This window comes from Schistocerca nitens, chromosome 1, assembly GCF_023898315.1.
Source record: "Schistocerca nitens isolate TAMUIC-IGC-003100 chromosome 1, iqSchNite1.1, whole genome shotgun sequence".
Lineage (NCBI taxonomy): Eukaryota > Metazoa > Arthropoda > Insecta > Orthoptera > Acrididae > Schistocerca > Schistocerca nitens.
In genome coordinates this window covers 1,058,887,642-1,058,906,061 of record NC_064614.1, presented here as the reverse complement: position 1 = coordinate 1,058,906,061, position 18,420 = coordinate 1,058,887,642, and the positions used below count along the sequence as shown (strand labels likewise).

Here is an 18,420-nt window from a genome sequence, read left to right as displayed (position 1 = left end):
GATGCCTTCATAGTCCAGAGACAGGAAGATTAGGAAGTGGGTGATCCTCTCTGCTTGATTGAAAAACAATCTTAGGCAACAAATCATCCATCTTATAGTGAAGGTCAATTATACCATATTACATTCTCCAGTCTTCTGTCATTCTGAAAACATTAACTAGGTGAAAGGAATTACTTGTTGTACAATAAAAGAACAAGATCCCTGGAAATAAGATGAAGACTGTACAGTGGATGATCAAAGAGCTCCCAGCCGATTTCCTTTCGTTGTTGTGCGTTGAGCCGTATTTGGGTGAGCATTGTCATGGACAAGTACAATCCCATATCGGGACCCTCATTTTGAATGGCCGTTCGAAATTCCCTCAGTGCTTCGCAGTAACAGTCAGTGTTGACTTTTTCACTTCTGGCTTGAAGTCAATGAGCAGAAAGCAGTTCCTGTACCAGAACACTGCACGTCACTTTCAGCACACAGTCTCTCTGAACTTGTATTGTATTGAATGTTAATCGGGGGCCCAGAAACGACGGAGAGGCTCCGTCCCCGCCGCAGTGGTCCACAACCCCACGACGACTACCACAGTCCACTTCACCCCTTCCCCGCCCCACACCGAACCACTCTTTCAGGGTTATTATGTGGTTCGGCTCCCAGTGGACCCCCCCTCCCCAGCGAACATCTCACACCAGACAAGTGTAACCCCTATGTTTGCGTGGTAGAGTGATGGGGCGTACGCGTACGTGGAGAACTTGTTTGCGCACCAATCGCCGACATAGGCGAAATAAGGGGAACCAGCCCGCATTCGCCGAGCGAGATGGAAAACCTCCTAAAAACCATCCACAGACTGACCAGCTCACCGGACCTCGACACAATCCGCCGGGCGGATTCGTGCCGGGGACCAGGCGCTCCTTGCCGCCTGGAAAGCCGTGCGTTAGACTGCACAGCTAACCGGGCGGACTGTTGGACCTTAGTCTTCACATACATTGTGACATCAATGGCTCGACTGCCGCTCTTCACCCATGACAATCCTGTCAAGAAACTCGTCGTCGTCAGGAATGTCAATTCTCCTCCTACGCGATTTATGTCTTCTAATGTCAGGTTTTTCGTCACCCATCTAACAGCAAATTTCTTGAACATCAGGTATTCAGTGGCAATTTCTTGGAATAAGGATCGCTATATATGCGGAAAATGGCTGCGAGATACATAAACGTGGAGCCATAGTTCTCTCAAATGTTATTGGTGTTCACTGGGTGTGACTCCCTTCGAGGGTTCAAGAGGGTTGAGCGAGCAGGCGATGGGAAGACCTGTGTCATGGCCAAGGCGTCAATGGCTTCGTCCGAAGAGGCCTCGGAAGGCTCAGTAGTACCGGAAGACCACAGTGTCATCCTTAGCCTGTCAATGAGACGCCATTAAATTAACATCTATTTATTTGTGAGAGTTATACAGTGATTGTCTCCTCCTTGGCGCGGCCCGGTAGCATCTGTGCTATGTCCACGATGCAGGAATGTTCTCTGTGGCGCATCAGTGCCATCCTGGAATCTGTGGTCAAAGCACCTGGTTTTTCCTGCTGTCAGTTCCATAGCTTTGTGCAGGGCAGAGCGATGGTTGGCATATCCTCAAAGCCTAACGGGACTGTGGAGGTCCGCCAAAGGTTCAGTGCTGTCGTTGAATGTAGTTGCACTTAGGCTAGCCCCCAGTAATATGAATACCCTTGATGATGGATGTCGTGTTGATGTGAAGATTGAACTCCAAAAAGCAACATGAATAGCCCAAGGGCAGTCCCTGTACATGGCCTGTAAGGTGATAGAACAGAACAGAGCAGAGCAGAATCGATGCCTTCGAGATGTGGTGCTACCAAAGAATGCTGATAATCAGGTGGGCTGAAAAGTAAGGAGATCTTCACAGAACCGGCGAGGAAAGGAACATATGGAAAACACTGATTAGAAAAAGGGAGAGGAGATCTGTTAAGACATTAGGGGATGACTACCGTGGTATGAGAGGCAACTGTAGAGGACAAAAACTGTAGAGGAAAACAGAGATTGGAATACTTCCAGCAAATAATTGAGGATGTAGGTTGCAATTGCTACTCTAAGATGGAACGGTTGCTACAGGAGAGGAATTGTGGAAGGCTGCATCAATGCACTTATCTGACTACATGAATAAAATAAAAGGTGGAACACACATTACCAAAGAGTGGCGGCATTAGGCATGTGGCTCCCGAGTTGAATAGCTTGCAGTCAGACAGATCAGTTCTTCATCCACAGGATGATCTGTCTGGCTCTCATATTGTCACCTTTTGTGACCAATGGCGATAGCAGCTCATAGAGCTGCCAGGTGGCTACAGCCAGATGGCTATAGACTTGTAGAAAGATACTCCAAACTGGCAGTGGCTAGCAACGATTCATTGTATGCCATCAGGTCATCTTGTAGCTAATGGCGCTGTCCTTTCATCGGTATGAGTGATGCAAACAAAATGACCAGACTCTGTGCCACGAGTGGAAAGAAGGAGAGGGTTATACAGTGGTCATGACCTGATTGCCCTTGTACAGGTGACCTAACGTGTTCTAGCTTTTTGAGCCTGTCAACCTCCTCTGCTGGACTAAAGTTTAGTTTCAGAGCTTTAGTGCATTTATTTCTGCAAGGTTCGCAGCCTGAAAGGCGTTCTTGCTTAGTCTTTAGGTGTAGTTACTCCACACTTCCCCATTAACAGAGTATCATTATGCCTCCTTTGCAATGATGTCACGGTGCTGAACCAAGTGTGCTGTCTCTCACACAGTCTGTGGCAATGTATGCCTTACTTGTTTGTGCTCCAGCACTCGCTAGTGTCTATATTCGTTACTCAACCATTACCTGCCATGCAGGCTGGTTCAACTCAAAACATTTTATTCTTCGCTGTAATAGTGTTGTGCTGGGCAGCAATGTGCTGTTCCACCAGCTCTGCAAAGTCGCCGTTGACAAGGGACAGTCGCCCACAGTCCTCGTCTAAAAGAACCTTCAGAAAATTTCCTGTACCAGCGGAACGTCTTAAGTTTGATCATGAGATTCGGCCTATCCATCTGACATAGCTAACGATAAATTTCGTTTGAAGCTCTAATTTACGCACATGCACTATCTGATAAAGTGAAGCAACCAGAAGGAGAGGAGAGAAAGAAATGAAACTTCATGTTATTTCAGCAATTACAAAATAGAGTAAAATTTACAAATAATTTGGCAGTATGAGCTCACTTATCCATATGATGTTCCACCCCCTTTGGCCTGCTTGCATGCACTGACTCGGTTGTGAAGGAAGTCATAAAACCGTTGTATCCTCTCCTGAGGCAATCCATCCCACAACTACTGTAACCGGTCCTTGACATCTTCAATACTGCCACTGAAACGCAGCTGACAACTTAGCTGGTGAACTTCTACAGAAGACAGATACAGAGATCTTTCTGGCCACGAGAATACCACAACAACATGTAAACAGCTTATAGAGACATGTGTCACGTGTAGATAAGGATTATCCTGTTGAAAAATGGCACCAAGATAACGTCATACAAGACGAAAAACTCGCCGACACAGCATGTCTGTGACTTACCGTTATTCTGTGACAGTTCTCTCAGCCAGTACCAGCGGTGGCCTGATGTTGTACGTGATGGTTTCTCACGCTCAAACATCACAAGTGACACCACCGCGTATCTCTACAAAACACTGGAAGAATAGGACCTCTCTCCAGGATGCCGACATGCTAGCCAGCAATGGCCATCAAAGGGTAGTATAATACCACGATTCATTGCTGAGCGAAACATAGCCGCATTCATCAGCAAATCATGTTTCCCATTCACGGCACCACGCTATATGCAGCCGTTTGTTTTATGGTGTTAACCACAGCCTTTGCACGGAGTGGTAATTTGTTAGCCTGACCATTGGTGTAGGGTGACACAGAATGTCGCAATATGTCTGCCCTCACATTCCCATGCAGTTGAATATCGAGCCACAAATCTGAATACTGCACGACTCGACCACCTGGTCAAAAAGCTAAGACGACCCTTTCGAACTCTGTTATGCGCTATTAAATGTGTCTCAAGCAAGTATGCGTCATCTACATGTCCTTCACAGTAGGGGTTCAACACATGACACGCCCTTGTATATCTTACCAGACCTTGTAATAACACTAAATCCCAAATAAAGCCAATGAATTCTGGTGGCATTCCTACCTACAACAGTGAATTTCAGCTCTATTCCTTTGTATACTTGCTGCATTGTGTACGAGTACCAAGTTACAGATGACTATATCGTATGACTAGTTCACTTTTTTCGTCTGGCAGTGTATGATAGTTGAATCATATTTTGCGCATGCGTTATATTTCAGGCTAAATACGTTTAATTTAAATAAGAAGGGAAATGTAATTTGAGGAAGACTCTCCTAACACCTACTTACACTATGCTTACCTCAAGTACAAGAACATTATGCACAGTCGTATGAGGCGACCTCTGCCGCTGGACGGAGCTCAGCTGTCAGAGAGCTGCCTGCCAGTGCTCACCCTCATAACGGCCCACACTGACGCTATCTCAAGGGCAACCGCGCCAACTCACTGGGCGCTCAGCCACCCCCGTCTCCTCCTCCGCCCTCCCCCACCACCCCCAGCCGTATTCCTTATCGAGATCCCGGGTAACAACTCCCACGCCTTCCTCTGCACTCTCCCCCCACTCCCCGCCCTTCCACCCCCCCCCCCCTCGCCGTCTTCCTTATCGGGATCCCGTGTAACAACTGCCCGCCTGTCCCCCGCCCCCCCCCCCTTTCCCCTAGGCGCCGCCCACTCCAGCGCCTCGTTACAGCACCTATTTCCATATTTGCATATTCATTGGCTAGCTCTCTGCCACCAGCTATTTCTAGTGCCTTTCAGAGCCTTCCGAAGGATCTCCTGGCGCAGTTCCTCCGCGTCGATTCTATGTAATATTGCCATGACAAGTACCCAATTCTCGGAACGCACTCCATTTTCGAACACCAAACAAACTAAGGAATCTCTCATTTCTTACGCAGAAAATGAAATAATTCCCACACTTTTGCAATATTTTGACAAAAATCACGCCGGTCCTTATTGAATTCCTTGCAGAATGTGCTTCTCACAGATTTTTGTAAATAATTGGTTTTTAAATGAAAACCGCCGAACTACATTTGCTTCCATAATACGAAGGTTATTCGGAAAGTAAGGAACCATCGGTCGCGAAATGGAAACCACAGTGAAAATCCGATGAAGTTTTGCACAGGTGTATTGGGCAACGTCTCTAGTAAGCCTGTCGAGCGCGTTACGCCGTTCTTTTTAGTTCTGAACACACAGGAAGCACGTAAAGATACCTAGAATAATAATGTCTACCGCCAAGTACGAGAGCCTAGTGAGAAATTTCGCATGAAGCTATGCAGCCAACATTACACAACTGTCGTGCGGTTTCTTCTTCACGACAATCCTCAGCCGCATTCTGCAGGGGCAATGAAGAAGTTCCTGCATCGTTTTCAATTGTAAATATTTGATTACCCACAATACAGCCCCTAATTGTCTCCCTCTGAGTTTCATCTCTGCTCACATGAACCGCTGGCTGTGAAGACAACATATTGGCACAAGACAACGAGCTGTAGACCAGTGTAGAGAATTGGCGGAAAGCACTGGCGGCTGCCTTCTATAACGAGGGTATTGGAAAGGTGGTACAACGCTACGACAAACGTCTAAGATCTTCGACTATGGAGATAAATAGCTGGGAGTTGTAGCTAACTGTTGCAAATAAAACAGTTTTGATTTTCACTGTGGTTTCCATTTCGCGACCTGTCGTTTCTTACTTTCCGAATAGCCGTCTTATAAGGGAGAAGCACAAAAACAAGGCGCCAAGAAACATTAGGCACATGACACAACATTTCAGTTGGATTTTATTTCACTGGTGACGCGCAGAATCATTGCATACCAACTAGCTGTAACTAATCAGCTAGTTTCGGTTGTAGTCAGTAGGCTTCTGCCAGCTCCAAAGGAGAACTTCCGTTATTGCTCTAAAGCCTCTTTTATACCGCGAAGTGACCGAGCGAGGTGGCGCAGTGGTTAGCACACTGGACTCGCATTCGGGAGGACGACGGTTCAATCCCGTCTCCGGCCATCCTGATTTAGGTTTTCCGTGATTTCCCTAAATCGCTTCAGGCAAATGCCGGAATGATTCCTTTGAAAGGGCACGGCCGATTTCCTTCCCCATCCTTCCCTCACCCGAGCTTGCGCTCCGTCTCTAATGACCTCGTTGTCGACGGGACGTTAAACGCTAATCTCCTCCTCCTCCATACCGCGAAGTACCATTGTCAAACATTTTTTATAAAAGCCCTTTTGCAAAATCTTTGACAATACAATGGATTACTCGTATACAGGGTGGTCCTTTGATCGTGACCGGGCCAAATATCTCACGAAATAAGCGTCAAACAAAAAAACTACAAAGAACGAAACTTGTCTAGCTTGAAGAGGGAAACGAGATGGCGCTATGGTTGGCCCGCTAGATGGCGCTGCCATAGGCCAATGGATATCAACTGTGTTTTATTACATATTCGTGTAGTACGTAAAGAAATATGAATGTTTATTTGGACCACTTTTTTCGCTTTGTGATAGATGGCGCTGTAATAGACACAAACGTTTAAGTACGTGGTATCACGTAACATTCCGTCTGTACGGACGGTATTTGCTTCCTTCTTCCAGCGGTGCCTGAAATATACTCCTAGAGTATTTTTTCCTGCAAAACAAGCTATACGTATACTACGTTCAGTTGGGATTTCTCGTTGCGTTCCAAAGTAATGTTTATATGTCACCCATTCCCTCCCCCCTACCCCGTCGCTATCCCTAGCAGTAGTAGGAGCATCCTAGTCCTTCAGCACTTTCTTCCAGGTAGTAAGTGATCCTCATATCAAGTTAGGCTGAAATTTTGTCGAGACATTCAAGACCCACGCCGAAAACCATACACACGTAATTTTTATATAGTTACGTAGATTGTGCGAAGGTCTACCGTGTTGCAGTCACAACCTCTAATCGTCATGACATATAATCAAAAGTAGTCTGGATTCGTTCTCCATCCACAGGCATCGTAATTTAGTCAGCAGAGCGTCAGCAGTGATTTCTGAGCGACTGACATGAATCAGTTGCCTATCAACTATATTCTAGACATGTTCGTCGTGTCTTTTCCATCTCTGACAACCTAGTTACGAACAGATATGGCTAAATCATATTGCACAGTACTCCTGAGTTTTATGCATTGATCATATTATTGCATCCAGCAAACAATGTTTATCTGTTTCTTGCCGCATATGCTAAGTAGAAATATTCGCATTACAGCCCTCTCAATCATTACGTCGCCGATGTTAACTGTCCCTAAAAGTCTGTGCCTGTTAGTGACGACAATCTCCCATGAATCCCTGCCCCTCGCATCTGCTTGAATCATCTGAGTCTCCCACTCAACACTTTTAAGGTAAAATCTCCTGCTATTAGCAACATATGGGTCGGCAATTCAAGCTCGGTGTTGCCCATGTCTACTCTGAAGCATTCTTCATCTACAGGTTTTGAAACAGGTGGGCTGTAAAAGCATCCGCTTACCGTTTTCATGTATTCAGTGGAGTAGCTACACTATTTATAGCCAAGTTTCTGTGAGAAGATGGTGTCTTCTACACATAGCGCTCACCTGTTTACGTAGGCGCACCTGAAAATACACTATTTATAGCTATGTTTCTGTGAGAAGATAGTGTCTCCTACACATAGCGCTCATCTGTTTACGCAGGCGCACCTGAAAATGTATTAATCTAATTATTAATCTGAGATACTGACATGGAGCTTCTCACTGGCTACAGGAAGGACCGAAAGACGGTGAAGCGTGCAAAATAGGCGCGTTTCCGTATGCACCAAAATTTACGATGGCGGATCTGTATTTGCATTATACGCCTTTATTTTGGTTTCGCTGGACAAGGTACATGAGGTCATAATTTTTTTTACATCCAGAAGTACTGTTGTGGAAGGATTAATAATCCATTGTTCTGCCGCCAGCTTTCAATGATTGTGAATATCAAATCATAGGCCCGAGTATCTAATGTTCTCTAACTCCGACGATATCAAATCTCAAACACCGCGTCTGGCTTCTGAGCACTGACTTTCAGGTCGACTATCACTGATAGGGCTGCGATTTCATCTGCATATGTCACCACAAGACTTCTCCCATCCTAGTTGCCAACTTTCCCATCTCCATTCACTTCTTGAATGATATTTCGAAACACTATTAAACGGTCTTAACGAAAATGCATCACCTTGTCATTAAACAGTAAACTCGCTTTAAATATTTCCCTGTATTTCACCTTTGCTCTTTTCTTTATAGAGCAGCTCTCAACACGACTCTTTCATTTCCTTGGCACCCCACATCCCGTCGGTATTATACAGGCTTAGCCTGTAGGCACTGTGTTGAACTGGACAAAATAACTGCGGACAAAACCGCCTTTTTTTCGGAACACTGTACCTCGACTACCGCCAACTCTCCGCGATTGACGAGTGCGTATCCAAATACGTGTTTCCAAAATGCTTCACATACAGCCCCTATGTTTTATGGCCATTACGGTACACACGTCGCGCGAGCTGAGGGCTATGCACAACCGCTGTTTGCACTTAATTATATGTACAACTGTATTAACATAAGGCATAAGATCTCCGAAGAATTTGGCGATCATTCTGTTCAGCACTTAATCACAACAAAGTCCTCATCACGCTACGATAAAATCCTTATCACACAAACAATTTATTTGACATCATTTAATGCATTTCAGTTCGTTAACCGCCACCAGAATGTGAGATACATCGAGGTAACAAACAAACCGCACATAGTACTTAAGTGAGAATAGAACACTGTAAAGGAAATGTGTTAATAAACACATAAAGTAAGACATTAAGAAGTCCTGTCTGCACAAACAATCTCAGAAAAATGTGACATGTAACTAGGGTGTCCAGCCAGCGCGGTGCACGAATTTTAACTGTCTTTGTGTGTCATAATGTTCAGAAAAGAATGCACAGCGTACTCCAACTTGCAATATGAGATTAAACTCGCCAACAATAACAGTACAGAATTGTAATAAAAATACCACTCTGAATAAGGTGCAGTAAATGAGCTTACCAAGAAACAAAGAAGTAAAGGAAACTTACGTTCAGAAAAAGAGCTCTGAACCAAAGTGCAGGTACAAGTTATGCGTCAAAGAATATTGAAGACAATTGAAGATAAAATACTTAATGTCCATAAAAGACATTGCCCTTCATGAGGATCACGGTTAACGACTTAAACACGTACATTTTTTTCAAACGCGTATTTGCAGTGCCGGGAGTTAATAACGTGGCGACTGCCACTACAAACTTATCGTCGAAAGATAAGCATTGCAACTTTCAGCAAAAGATGGTTACGAAATCGTGCCTACGTAGTGGGGGCTGTGCGTACGCGGGAGACGGCGGAGTGACGTGGTCTCACCTGCCGAGCGGCACCTTGAACGCGACAAGCAGATCGAAGCAGAGCCGGCGCTCGATATTCGCTGCTGTCTTGTTTGTTCAAGTGCTTTGGCCTTCACATTCGGTCACCTCAACTCGGCCGGGGTCATCACGTCTCCTTTATGCCCGCCGAATTACAGAGGTGTGCGACTATGCAGCTCAAGCGGTATACCAGCCAATTCCCTCTCGTGGCTGAATGATAAAAAGATTTACCTAACTTGGTACATACCTTTGCCACACGAGTGTGTGATATTTACAGCTGTCATCCACTATTAAAGCATCACTTGATGCACTAAATGTATTCTTCACATACAATGTTCTGTATTTACAGAAGTACATTTCCATTTAAGACTTTAATATCTCTCTTGAATATCTCTCGATGATGCTCTCCGATTCAGCTGACGTCACGAACTATGGCAGAGCGCTTCCTAGCTCAGCTCTATATTGACCTCCGTGCGAGGGCGCTGCTCTGCTGAGTGAGAGAGGACGCATCTTCTTCAGCCTCTCCCATTCGTTTGTTACAGATTGCAGCGAGACATTTCTAATGTCTGTGGTATCAATGAGCGTTGTCGACTTTTGTGTGGCACCGTGATCTCTGGACGATACCACAGAACTGATATCAGATGGCCGTGAGGCCTTCCACAGCTGACATGTCATGGCAGTAACCTAGTGTGTATTTGATAGTCGGTTGCATGGAACCAGCACAGCAAAATGGGTCGTCATGACATGTGGCAGGAAGCTACTATCGTGTTTGGACGTACTCATAAACACATCTTGAATGCAGTTACCTGACTTGTTGGAGTCAACACGTCCTGTCCACTATGTTTACAACACGACGTAAGAACAGTGCTCATAAGAACATCCTAACCGACAGTGCCTGGACTTCAGTGCCACGCATTGTCGACAGCAATCGGTTTCGAACTCTACATGAATTGTTGCTGCCAGTAGTTGCTGGTCTTTCTCAACCAGTTTCCAAGCGAACGTCGCGAATGGCACTGCATTCAGTGAACATTTAGAGTAGAGTATCTAGCAAAGGCCATTGCTGAGAGTGGCTACAAAGCTGCACGTCTTCAGTTAGCCAAGCAGTACATAAGCCGAACGGTAGTTAACTGAAAGCATGTAGTAGTGTGGTGCGAAGAGTCGCAACTTCGAACACTTTTTTTTTTTTCAAATGAAGCAAAGTGTTGCGTCAACGAACGCCACAATGAGGCGTCTAACCTGCTGTGTGTGATTGTGGGGAAGGGGAGTGGGGGGGGGGGGGTGCATATCGGGCCGAAAGTGGTAGGTGGTTCTGTGATGTCTGTTTTGCTCCCCAACTATGTTAGGTTACTGTGAACATGAATGAGAATGTCACTTCTTTGAACATTCTCAGTGATCAAGTGTTGTCCTTTCTTGTATATACTCATGATGGGTATGATGCGGACACTCTCGACTTCCAAAAAGACAAACGCCGTTTTCACAGGGCTGCATACATACTTTCCTGGTTTCACAAACGCTAATATAACCTATAGCAGCTCGACTGGTCGCTATGTTTTGCCGTTCTTAATTCCATAGAAAGCATCTGGAGCTACGTGGAACAGATGATGTAGCACCCTGGCAATTTGGTAGACCTGGGAACCCGTGCGAAGCCTTCGCACATTCATAGTTTTAAAAAATGAGAGTATTTGGAATAAGTGTAATGCTTGGGATAAGGGAAGTTAAGGGAATGGAGCCAAAACATTTGAAAAATGAATGGAACGACGTGAAACGATAACCATGAATTTGTAATACATGTTTGTAGATACATTTCCAGACACATAATTTAGAACAAAATTCTTTACAGAGCATTATAATACCTCGACGTAAACCATATTTGACGTAATCTTCTTGTGCTTTTAGTTTTTCATTTTCTTTAAGGGATACAAAAACGTTAGTTGATTTAGTTACCCTTCAGAAGGCTACATACAGTTGTCCGTGAGTGAAGATAGGATTTGGTAAATACAATCCTGCTCTTTGAATCGTTTGTCCCTACGACTTATTTATAGTGATTGCAAGTGAAATTTTAATAGTCAACTGTCTTCTTGTCAACTGAAAAGGCTGCTTGGATCAGATGGTGTTAAGTTTATCTGGGGTATTACTACAGTTCTCCCGGTGTCAATCAGCTGATCATTAATTGTCAATTTATTGTTTTTTTTTTTACAACCATGGGTGTTCCATTGCCTAACCCTGTTTAGCGTTCATGTTTATTATCCACACGACAATAGCGTTGTTCTTTAAGTTTACGTGGCGGTGATCCTGACGGATCTAATAAACGTAAGAATTCTATAGGATGTTCCTCGTTTCGGAAAGTATATACGTTTAGGAAAGTCAACCCGTACGACGGACAGAGATATTGAACCACCGCAGTGGTCATGCTTATTATCTATGGCAATGCTGTACGCAAATTATCCAGTTAATAAGTACATTAAATCACGTAAAATGGTATTTGTAATAAGGTAATATGAAAAGGAAGTCTGTTATTCGTTATTAATAATTTAGCTTCGGAAAATATAGGTACGATGGCCTCTTGTCTATGATAGTTAAAGGTTTCCACAAATACTAGGTTTTAGCGCAAATTCGATATGCAGTGTCAGAAGACGGATAAGAAACCTTTTTCATGGCACCTCATTCACACCTGTACGATTGGTGTGCGTTGGGATATTGACAGCGTCTAATAATCAACGGTGTGACATACCAAGTGGTTATAATTCCAGTGTGGGTTGTAATTATCGTCAGCGAAACTTCATACGTATGCTAATGCGTTAATGTGGAACCAATTCACATAGAAAAAAATTAATTCCAAATTTAGATACCAGGTGCAAATCTGGCGCTGTATAGCATCTCTTCGACGTCTCCATTGCCCGTATTGAACAAATTGTTTAAGTGGCAGTTAAAAATAAAATCAAAGTTATGCCTGTCTCACGTGTTCGAACTTTTATGCCCATGTCCCGTTTCTAATTCATTACGTATGGAAACATTTCTATACATCTTGTGTGCATTAACAGCGCCACATTTGTACCTGGTGGCCAAAATTGGAACTAATTTTTCCAGCCTAAATCGGCTGCGCATTAAGTCATTAAAATATCCACCAAGATTCGCTTTCATACGATAATTACAGCCAACAGTGCACCTATATGAGTAGCTCCACTTTAATTATATCCATTTGGTTCCTGACGAATCTAAAGGACTCTGTTCCTTGCCCAAATGAGGACTTTATCTAGGTTAGAGACAGTGTTATTGGTAGCAGTGTGATGTCTCCTGAAGCTGACTGATTTTTTTGTCCATTGTGCTTACATACACACGCCCATACCCACAGAGTAGACTTATTTAACAGCAGCTTATTGCACTGAATACGTGGCACATGTCGTAAGAGTAATGAAAATGTTAATACGGTGCAGAAACGTAGTTCCATCTGCTCAGCAGCACTCGAGGCATGATAGTGCAGGTCAATTTGTGCAGAGTGGGCTTTCGCTTCCCAGTCTGTCTATCCACGTATAAAATTTCTGTTATATTTTCCCCATTAACGTCTTTCCTCTCATAGCGGAAACTTCGTCAAAGCTGCAGATAGGTTCTGCTTTTGCTGTAAGTTCTCTGAAGTTCTAGTCTTTCGGCACAGTTAGGATGGAAAATTCAAATACCCACTTCCATAGCGTTTGGTGGTATCTTCAGGAAATTTTTCTTAGGGCGTAAAAAATATTTACCATCGCAGAAGTAATACCGAAAGCGAAAGTCAGCATTCTACGCTGCTGGGCACTAAAAACACATGGAAGGTTAGCGAACAATGAAATTTTACGTATTTTGCGTATACAATATGTAAGGAAGAATACATTATTAATTTCTAGATGACCTAGGAGTATATTGTGATACATCCAGCGCTAGCCACTTTCGCCGACCCATGCCGCCAGCGGCCCAGGATGAAAAGCGGCGAGACACTAGAGCCATTCTGCAACCACACAGGGCATTGCTGGGAGGGTGCCCTCGCTTCGCTTATGAATGAGGACCTTCCGAAGAGCCTGGCGGACAATGGCAAGTGTGCCAAAAACCGATGGACCCCAGTAGACACAAAAGCGTCAAGAACGTACGACGAGTGGAGGCGGGTGAGTCTTCTGGCTCGCAGAGACCCTTTTTACCTGCCTTAGAAAGGCAGTGCCCCACAGGCACTGGGAAGCAGAGTACTAAAAGAGACAAGAATTCGCAAAGGGAGGCTTGTGAAACTAAAAGACTGCGAGACAAGTCAGCCTGCTTAAAAAATTTCTGGAGCTTGTCGCAGAGATAGCCGTCACAAGGAAGTGTTATGTGGCCGCTTTCACAGCAACTTAGGAATGAAGGAAACAATGTGCGGTCACAGTTGGGAACAGCATTGACAATGAAATCGTGACAAAGAAGCCAGTTCCCGAGTTGCACACCAGCCCATGCAAGACAGAGAATTTCCATCCTGCACTTGAAGATGTGGACATGAAAAGGCTATCAGTCACTGGATAGCATTGCATATTTAGTCCCCCAGTGACAATGTCGAGAGCAGAAAAATTTCGAGGAGTCGTGGAGCTGAGATGATGGAAGAAGGGGTCGGTAAGCAGAGGAACAAGAGCGCTCTTCCATTTGTCACCACCTTCTTCGTGTCACAGGATGTCGGCCTTTTGCCCAGGCCCGCCAGACCACCAGACTTGCGCCAGTCGAAAGTGTGTGTCATATGGTTAAATGAATGGTGCAGCGCTGTGACCCAATGCCAAATACCACAGATGATCATTGGAACCAGGTGAATGCAACATGGATGGCTCTACCATCGGACATCTTTCGTGCTTTACACGCGTCGATACCATCATACAAGGAACAAGTTATCAAGGCCCATGGCGGATTCTGTGCCTACTAGGCAACGAGACACATGCTGAATCAAGGTGACTGAAATGCTAGTCATTTCTGCAGAACATACTAATGTACATCCCTTTAAATGTGAACGTCCTATCACCAGTCATCCAAAGTGTCCCGTTTTTTCTGAATATGAGTCTATGTCGTTACTCTAGGCCGCCAGTCTGGTTTTCCTAAACAATTAACGTCGCAAATTTAAAGAACTGTTTTTTTAGCCTTTGATGGTATCTCCTGCAACAGGATATGAGCCATTATCAAGAAAATTGATACTAAGATCCAAAATATGAGTCAACGAGGAAGTAAATACTGGCCTTAAAAGCAGGCTTTATATTTCTTTTCTTTCCCTCAGTTGCCACTATTAAACACTGGGATGGTTCCTTCCATACGATTGCTACCAATTCCTCCCGATATCGTTGATCAACCGAAATTGTGCTCCGAGTTGAAACGACTTCGATATCGACGAGACGTTAAACTCAAACCTCGAAATCTTTAGTTCACAGATGGGTGTTGTGGCTTTTTCCTGTTTATCACACTTCTCGGATAACTCAGGTTTAGGTATCAGAAAATGGATGTGAAATCCTAGCGAAATAACATATGATGTTCTGTGGCTCTTGGAATTTTCCGGGCCCAAAGAGTATTCCATGAAGTTTCGGGATTGCAGCCGGATGATGTCGACTACTTGCCACGATATTTCGGCTGACAACCATTCAGCCATCTTTAGGTGAGTGTTTTGCACTGGAGATTGCTATTTCACATTGCTAACTTTATATCAAAAATTGTCGTTCATGTAGTGGCTGCCTATGGCCATGCGTCTTCGCGTCAATTTTTTGTATAAAGTTAGCGAAGTGAACTAGCAATCACCAGCGTAAAGCATCTGCAGAATTGCAGCTCAGAGTGAACCTTATTTTCTAATTCTTTACTGAAAATCGTAGATACGAAATTTACTCGTTAGCGTTAGGCTGTAACGTATAGGATTATATTTGTAACTGACTGATTTAGCTTTCAGAACCCGTGAATGTGTGAATTTATACTTCACAGGAATGAAAAGTTGTTCCATAATTACTACACACGTTTCCTGTAAGCCCACGTAGCGTATTACAGAAGTCTGTGTTGAATCACGATAAGAATATAGTTTTCTTCATTGATTGCAGTGTACTGCGTGCCGATTTGTCGATCACATATGAATCTTAACATGATTATTTTTTCATTGTCCTAGGTGAAAAATCGTCTCATATGCTCCGTTCACAAACATATAAAACTTCAGTTTGTACAACGGTAAGTCAAATATAAATCTTAAATATATGATAACAAAGCAAAAAAGGCAAAACTAGCTTGTAATTGGGTATTCTTCCTTCTGAAGTGTACCAGACGTGCAGTAGATTGTCGTGTATGTGTACAAACAGTGACACAGTGAAGATGGTTGCTTCACGAAATACTTGCTTCAGGTAAGGAACGCGTTCTGCTACTCTGTTTAGACGCTGTGAAAGCGAGAAAGACACTGAAATTTACCTCTAAACTAAGGTCTAGTATAACGATGCATGTTTGTCACAGCAGCAAGTTTGTTAATGGACTAGGAAATTTGCAAATAGTTTGAAGTCCATGGTCGATGCTTCTAATCTGAGTTATGCTACGAGCCATTTAATTCCAGGAAATACTGCAGTCATTGAAGATATTATGTCTTTGGAAAACGGCCTAGTGAAAATAGATGGTTCAGCACACCGCAGTGTGTATGATATGCTTAAGATTCGCAAGTAGATGAATATAGAATCCAAACAGCATTTGAACTTCAGCGGCTAGTTGTAGAAGATGACCTCCTTCTAACAAATTTCGCTGGCGAAGGAATCCGACTCCACTCCCAAGAATGGGAGAGCGTGAGATATGTCGCCTTTCTTCATCATCTACCTCAAAGAAATTTTGAGCGTAGTGATCTGCAATAGAGATTAACTTGGCCATTTTAAAGGTAAAAAAGGGGATCGTCAAGCAATACACGACGGGCGGGACCACTGTCAATAATACATCACTCAGATCTCCTAAAACAATCAACGTTGGCCTTTAATCAAATCGAAATGGAGTAGATTACTGCCTGTAGGTCTTCGACTGCTATATGGCAAAGTACGTCCCGATACTGACCTTGCAACAACTGCGGCGATAACACTGAAACTGAGTGTTTTCCAAGTCAATCATACATACCTTACCTTCTCCCAAGTAATTTACATATGTTTTAACCACTCAAAGAAACATAGGAGACCAAGAAGTTGCGAAACGAAGAGGCGCACATTGTTGCACTGACTTCTGAAACAAGTTCTTGTTAACGGGAAAAAGGCAATTTTGTAGTCCGTAGCGTAGAGGAGATTATATCGGATGCAGCTTGCAAGAGATAAATGTATTTTTCATTTGGCTTATACTCATTTTTCAACGAATCTTCTTCCTACACTTGCAACAGCGACTTTATCCTACACCACGATATTCTTTACCTTCCTAGCCAAACGGGACGCAAACATAATGATGTGTATAACAGTTCATCACGTTTTTATGAACAATATAGTCACTATGTAGGAGACACTCTGTTGTTCTAATTATCTTAGCTTTGAAACGGCGGATGAACAACGTATATACAACGATCTCACGTTGCTGATTACGTTCTTTATAGCGACAATGTATAAAGGCTCATGTTTCGATCATAAACACTACGCAGATTATTTCAATACGTTTCGCTTCTTAATAGAAATTTCAGAAGGAATATTACTGACGCTCTATTTGTGTCATATAGCCGTAAACAGACCTCTGAATGATGTATAGATCTTTGGGTGACATACGAGTATAAGAGTACAATCTTTTTTCACTCTTGTGAATTTTAAGCAATCGATTACAAATCAGTGATAACATTTTTCTGTGTGTTTCCAGTAAATGATCACATATAAATGTCTCGAATAGTATAAAGTTGAGAAATGGAAGACTGATATCTCAGCAAGGCGACATCACAAGGACATGGCAAGACGATAGGCGAAATTATGCAGGAGACTGAATATGAAACATTGTCACTTAACGTCGCCTTGCTGACAATTCTTTCATGTTTCGCGATTTTACACGTGTTTTCAGATCTCAGTATAATCATTGATGACCAAAATCGATAACCCATAGATATTTAGTACGCTAATTGATTATAAATAAGGAGATAAATTTCTTATGTGTTTTACATCACACTCAAAAAAAGTATAATAATGACAATAGCAGTTACATTTGATTCTTTGTCCAAGACAGACGATTTGTTGACAGGCTCCACGAGAGTATTACTAGCGAAATTGTCCACAGTATTACAAAATTGTGATGAAGTCATACAGCTAAATAAAGACGTAAAGAAGTGAGGTGAGCGACAGAGTTGTTAGTGCAGGTGCCGGTGGGAGTGTAGAGCGTTACCTGCGCGGCAGCAGCGGCAGGCGGCTCCCCAGCAGCCACAGGCGTCGCTCGGACAGCCAGCGCTCCATGCGGCGGCCGCAGGCACACTGCGAGGCGCCGGCGTCCGACGCCCTCCGCTAGGCAACCCCCACTACTCCGCTGTCGCACGGGCTGACAGTGCGAGGCGCTGTCGACGGCAGCTGCTAGCTGAGACCGAATTTGCTCACCACTCGCTTAACGACATCCCGTCTGTTATGCGTTTAGTATGAGCTCCTAAATGGCCACTGGAGCATATCTCTTGACACTGCGCTGTCTAATACATTTATTTGTTCAATATCGTCGCGTTCAAGTCGGGCTCATCCCGATACACGATATGTTCATGTAACATAAGAACTGTGTTCAAAAAGTAACGGAATTTTGAAGTTTCGCGTGTTTTACTACTACTATTCGGGGGATTGTTTTTGTTGTGTTGGTAAACAAGTATAAAATGTAGCTTTCAGTGTTAGCCATGTTTGATATATTGACTGTGACAGCTGTCAAAAAATTGACTTGTGCTTTGGTAGCCTCAGAGACTATTTTCCGTAAAAATGGATCAGAGAATGTGTATTTCATTTAGCAATAAAAGTGGAATAAAGTGCAGAAA

At 43.7% G+C, this 18,420-nt stretch overlaps 1 protein-coding gene across 1 annotated transcript in view; it reads right to left on the bottom strand.

Annotated features, from left to right (window-relative positions):
• LOC126238113 (cyclin-dependent kinase-like 1) overlaps positions 1-17,868 on the bottom strand; it is a 247,032-nt gene extending 229,164 nt beyond the window's left edge. The window contains exon 1 of the mRNA XM_049947768.1: positions 17,799-17,868. Coding sequence (XP_049803725.1) covers positions 17,799-17,866 — 68 coding nt within the window. The 5' untranslated portion in view covers positions 17,867-17,868. The remainder of the gene's footprint in view (positions 1-17,798) is intronic.
• Positions 17,869-18,420: the final 552 nt, after the last annotated feature.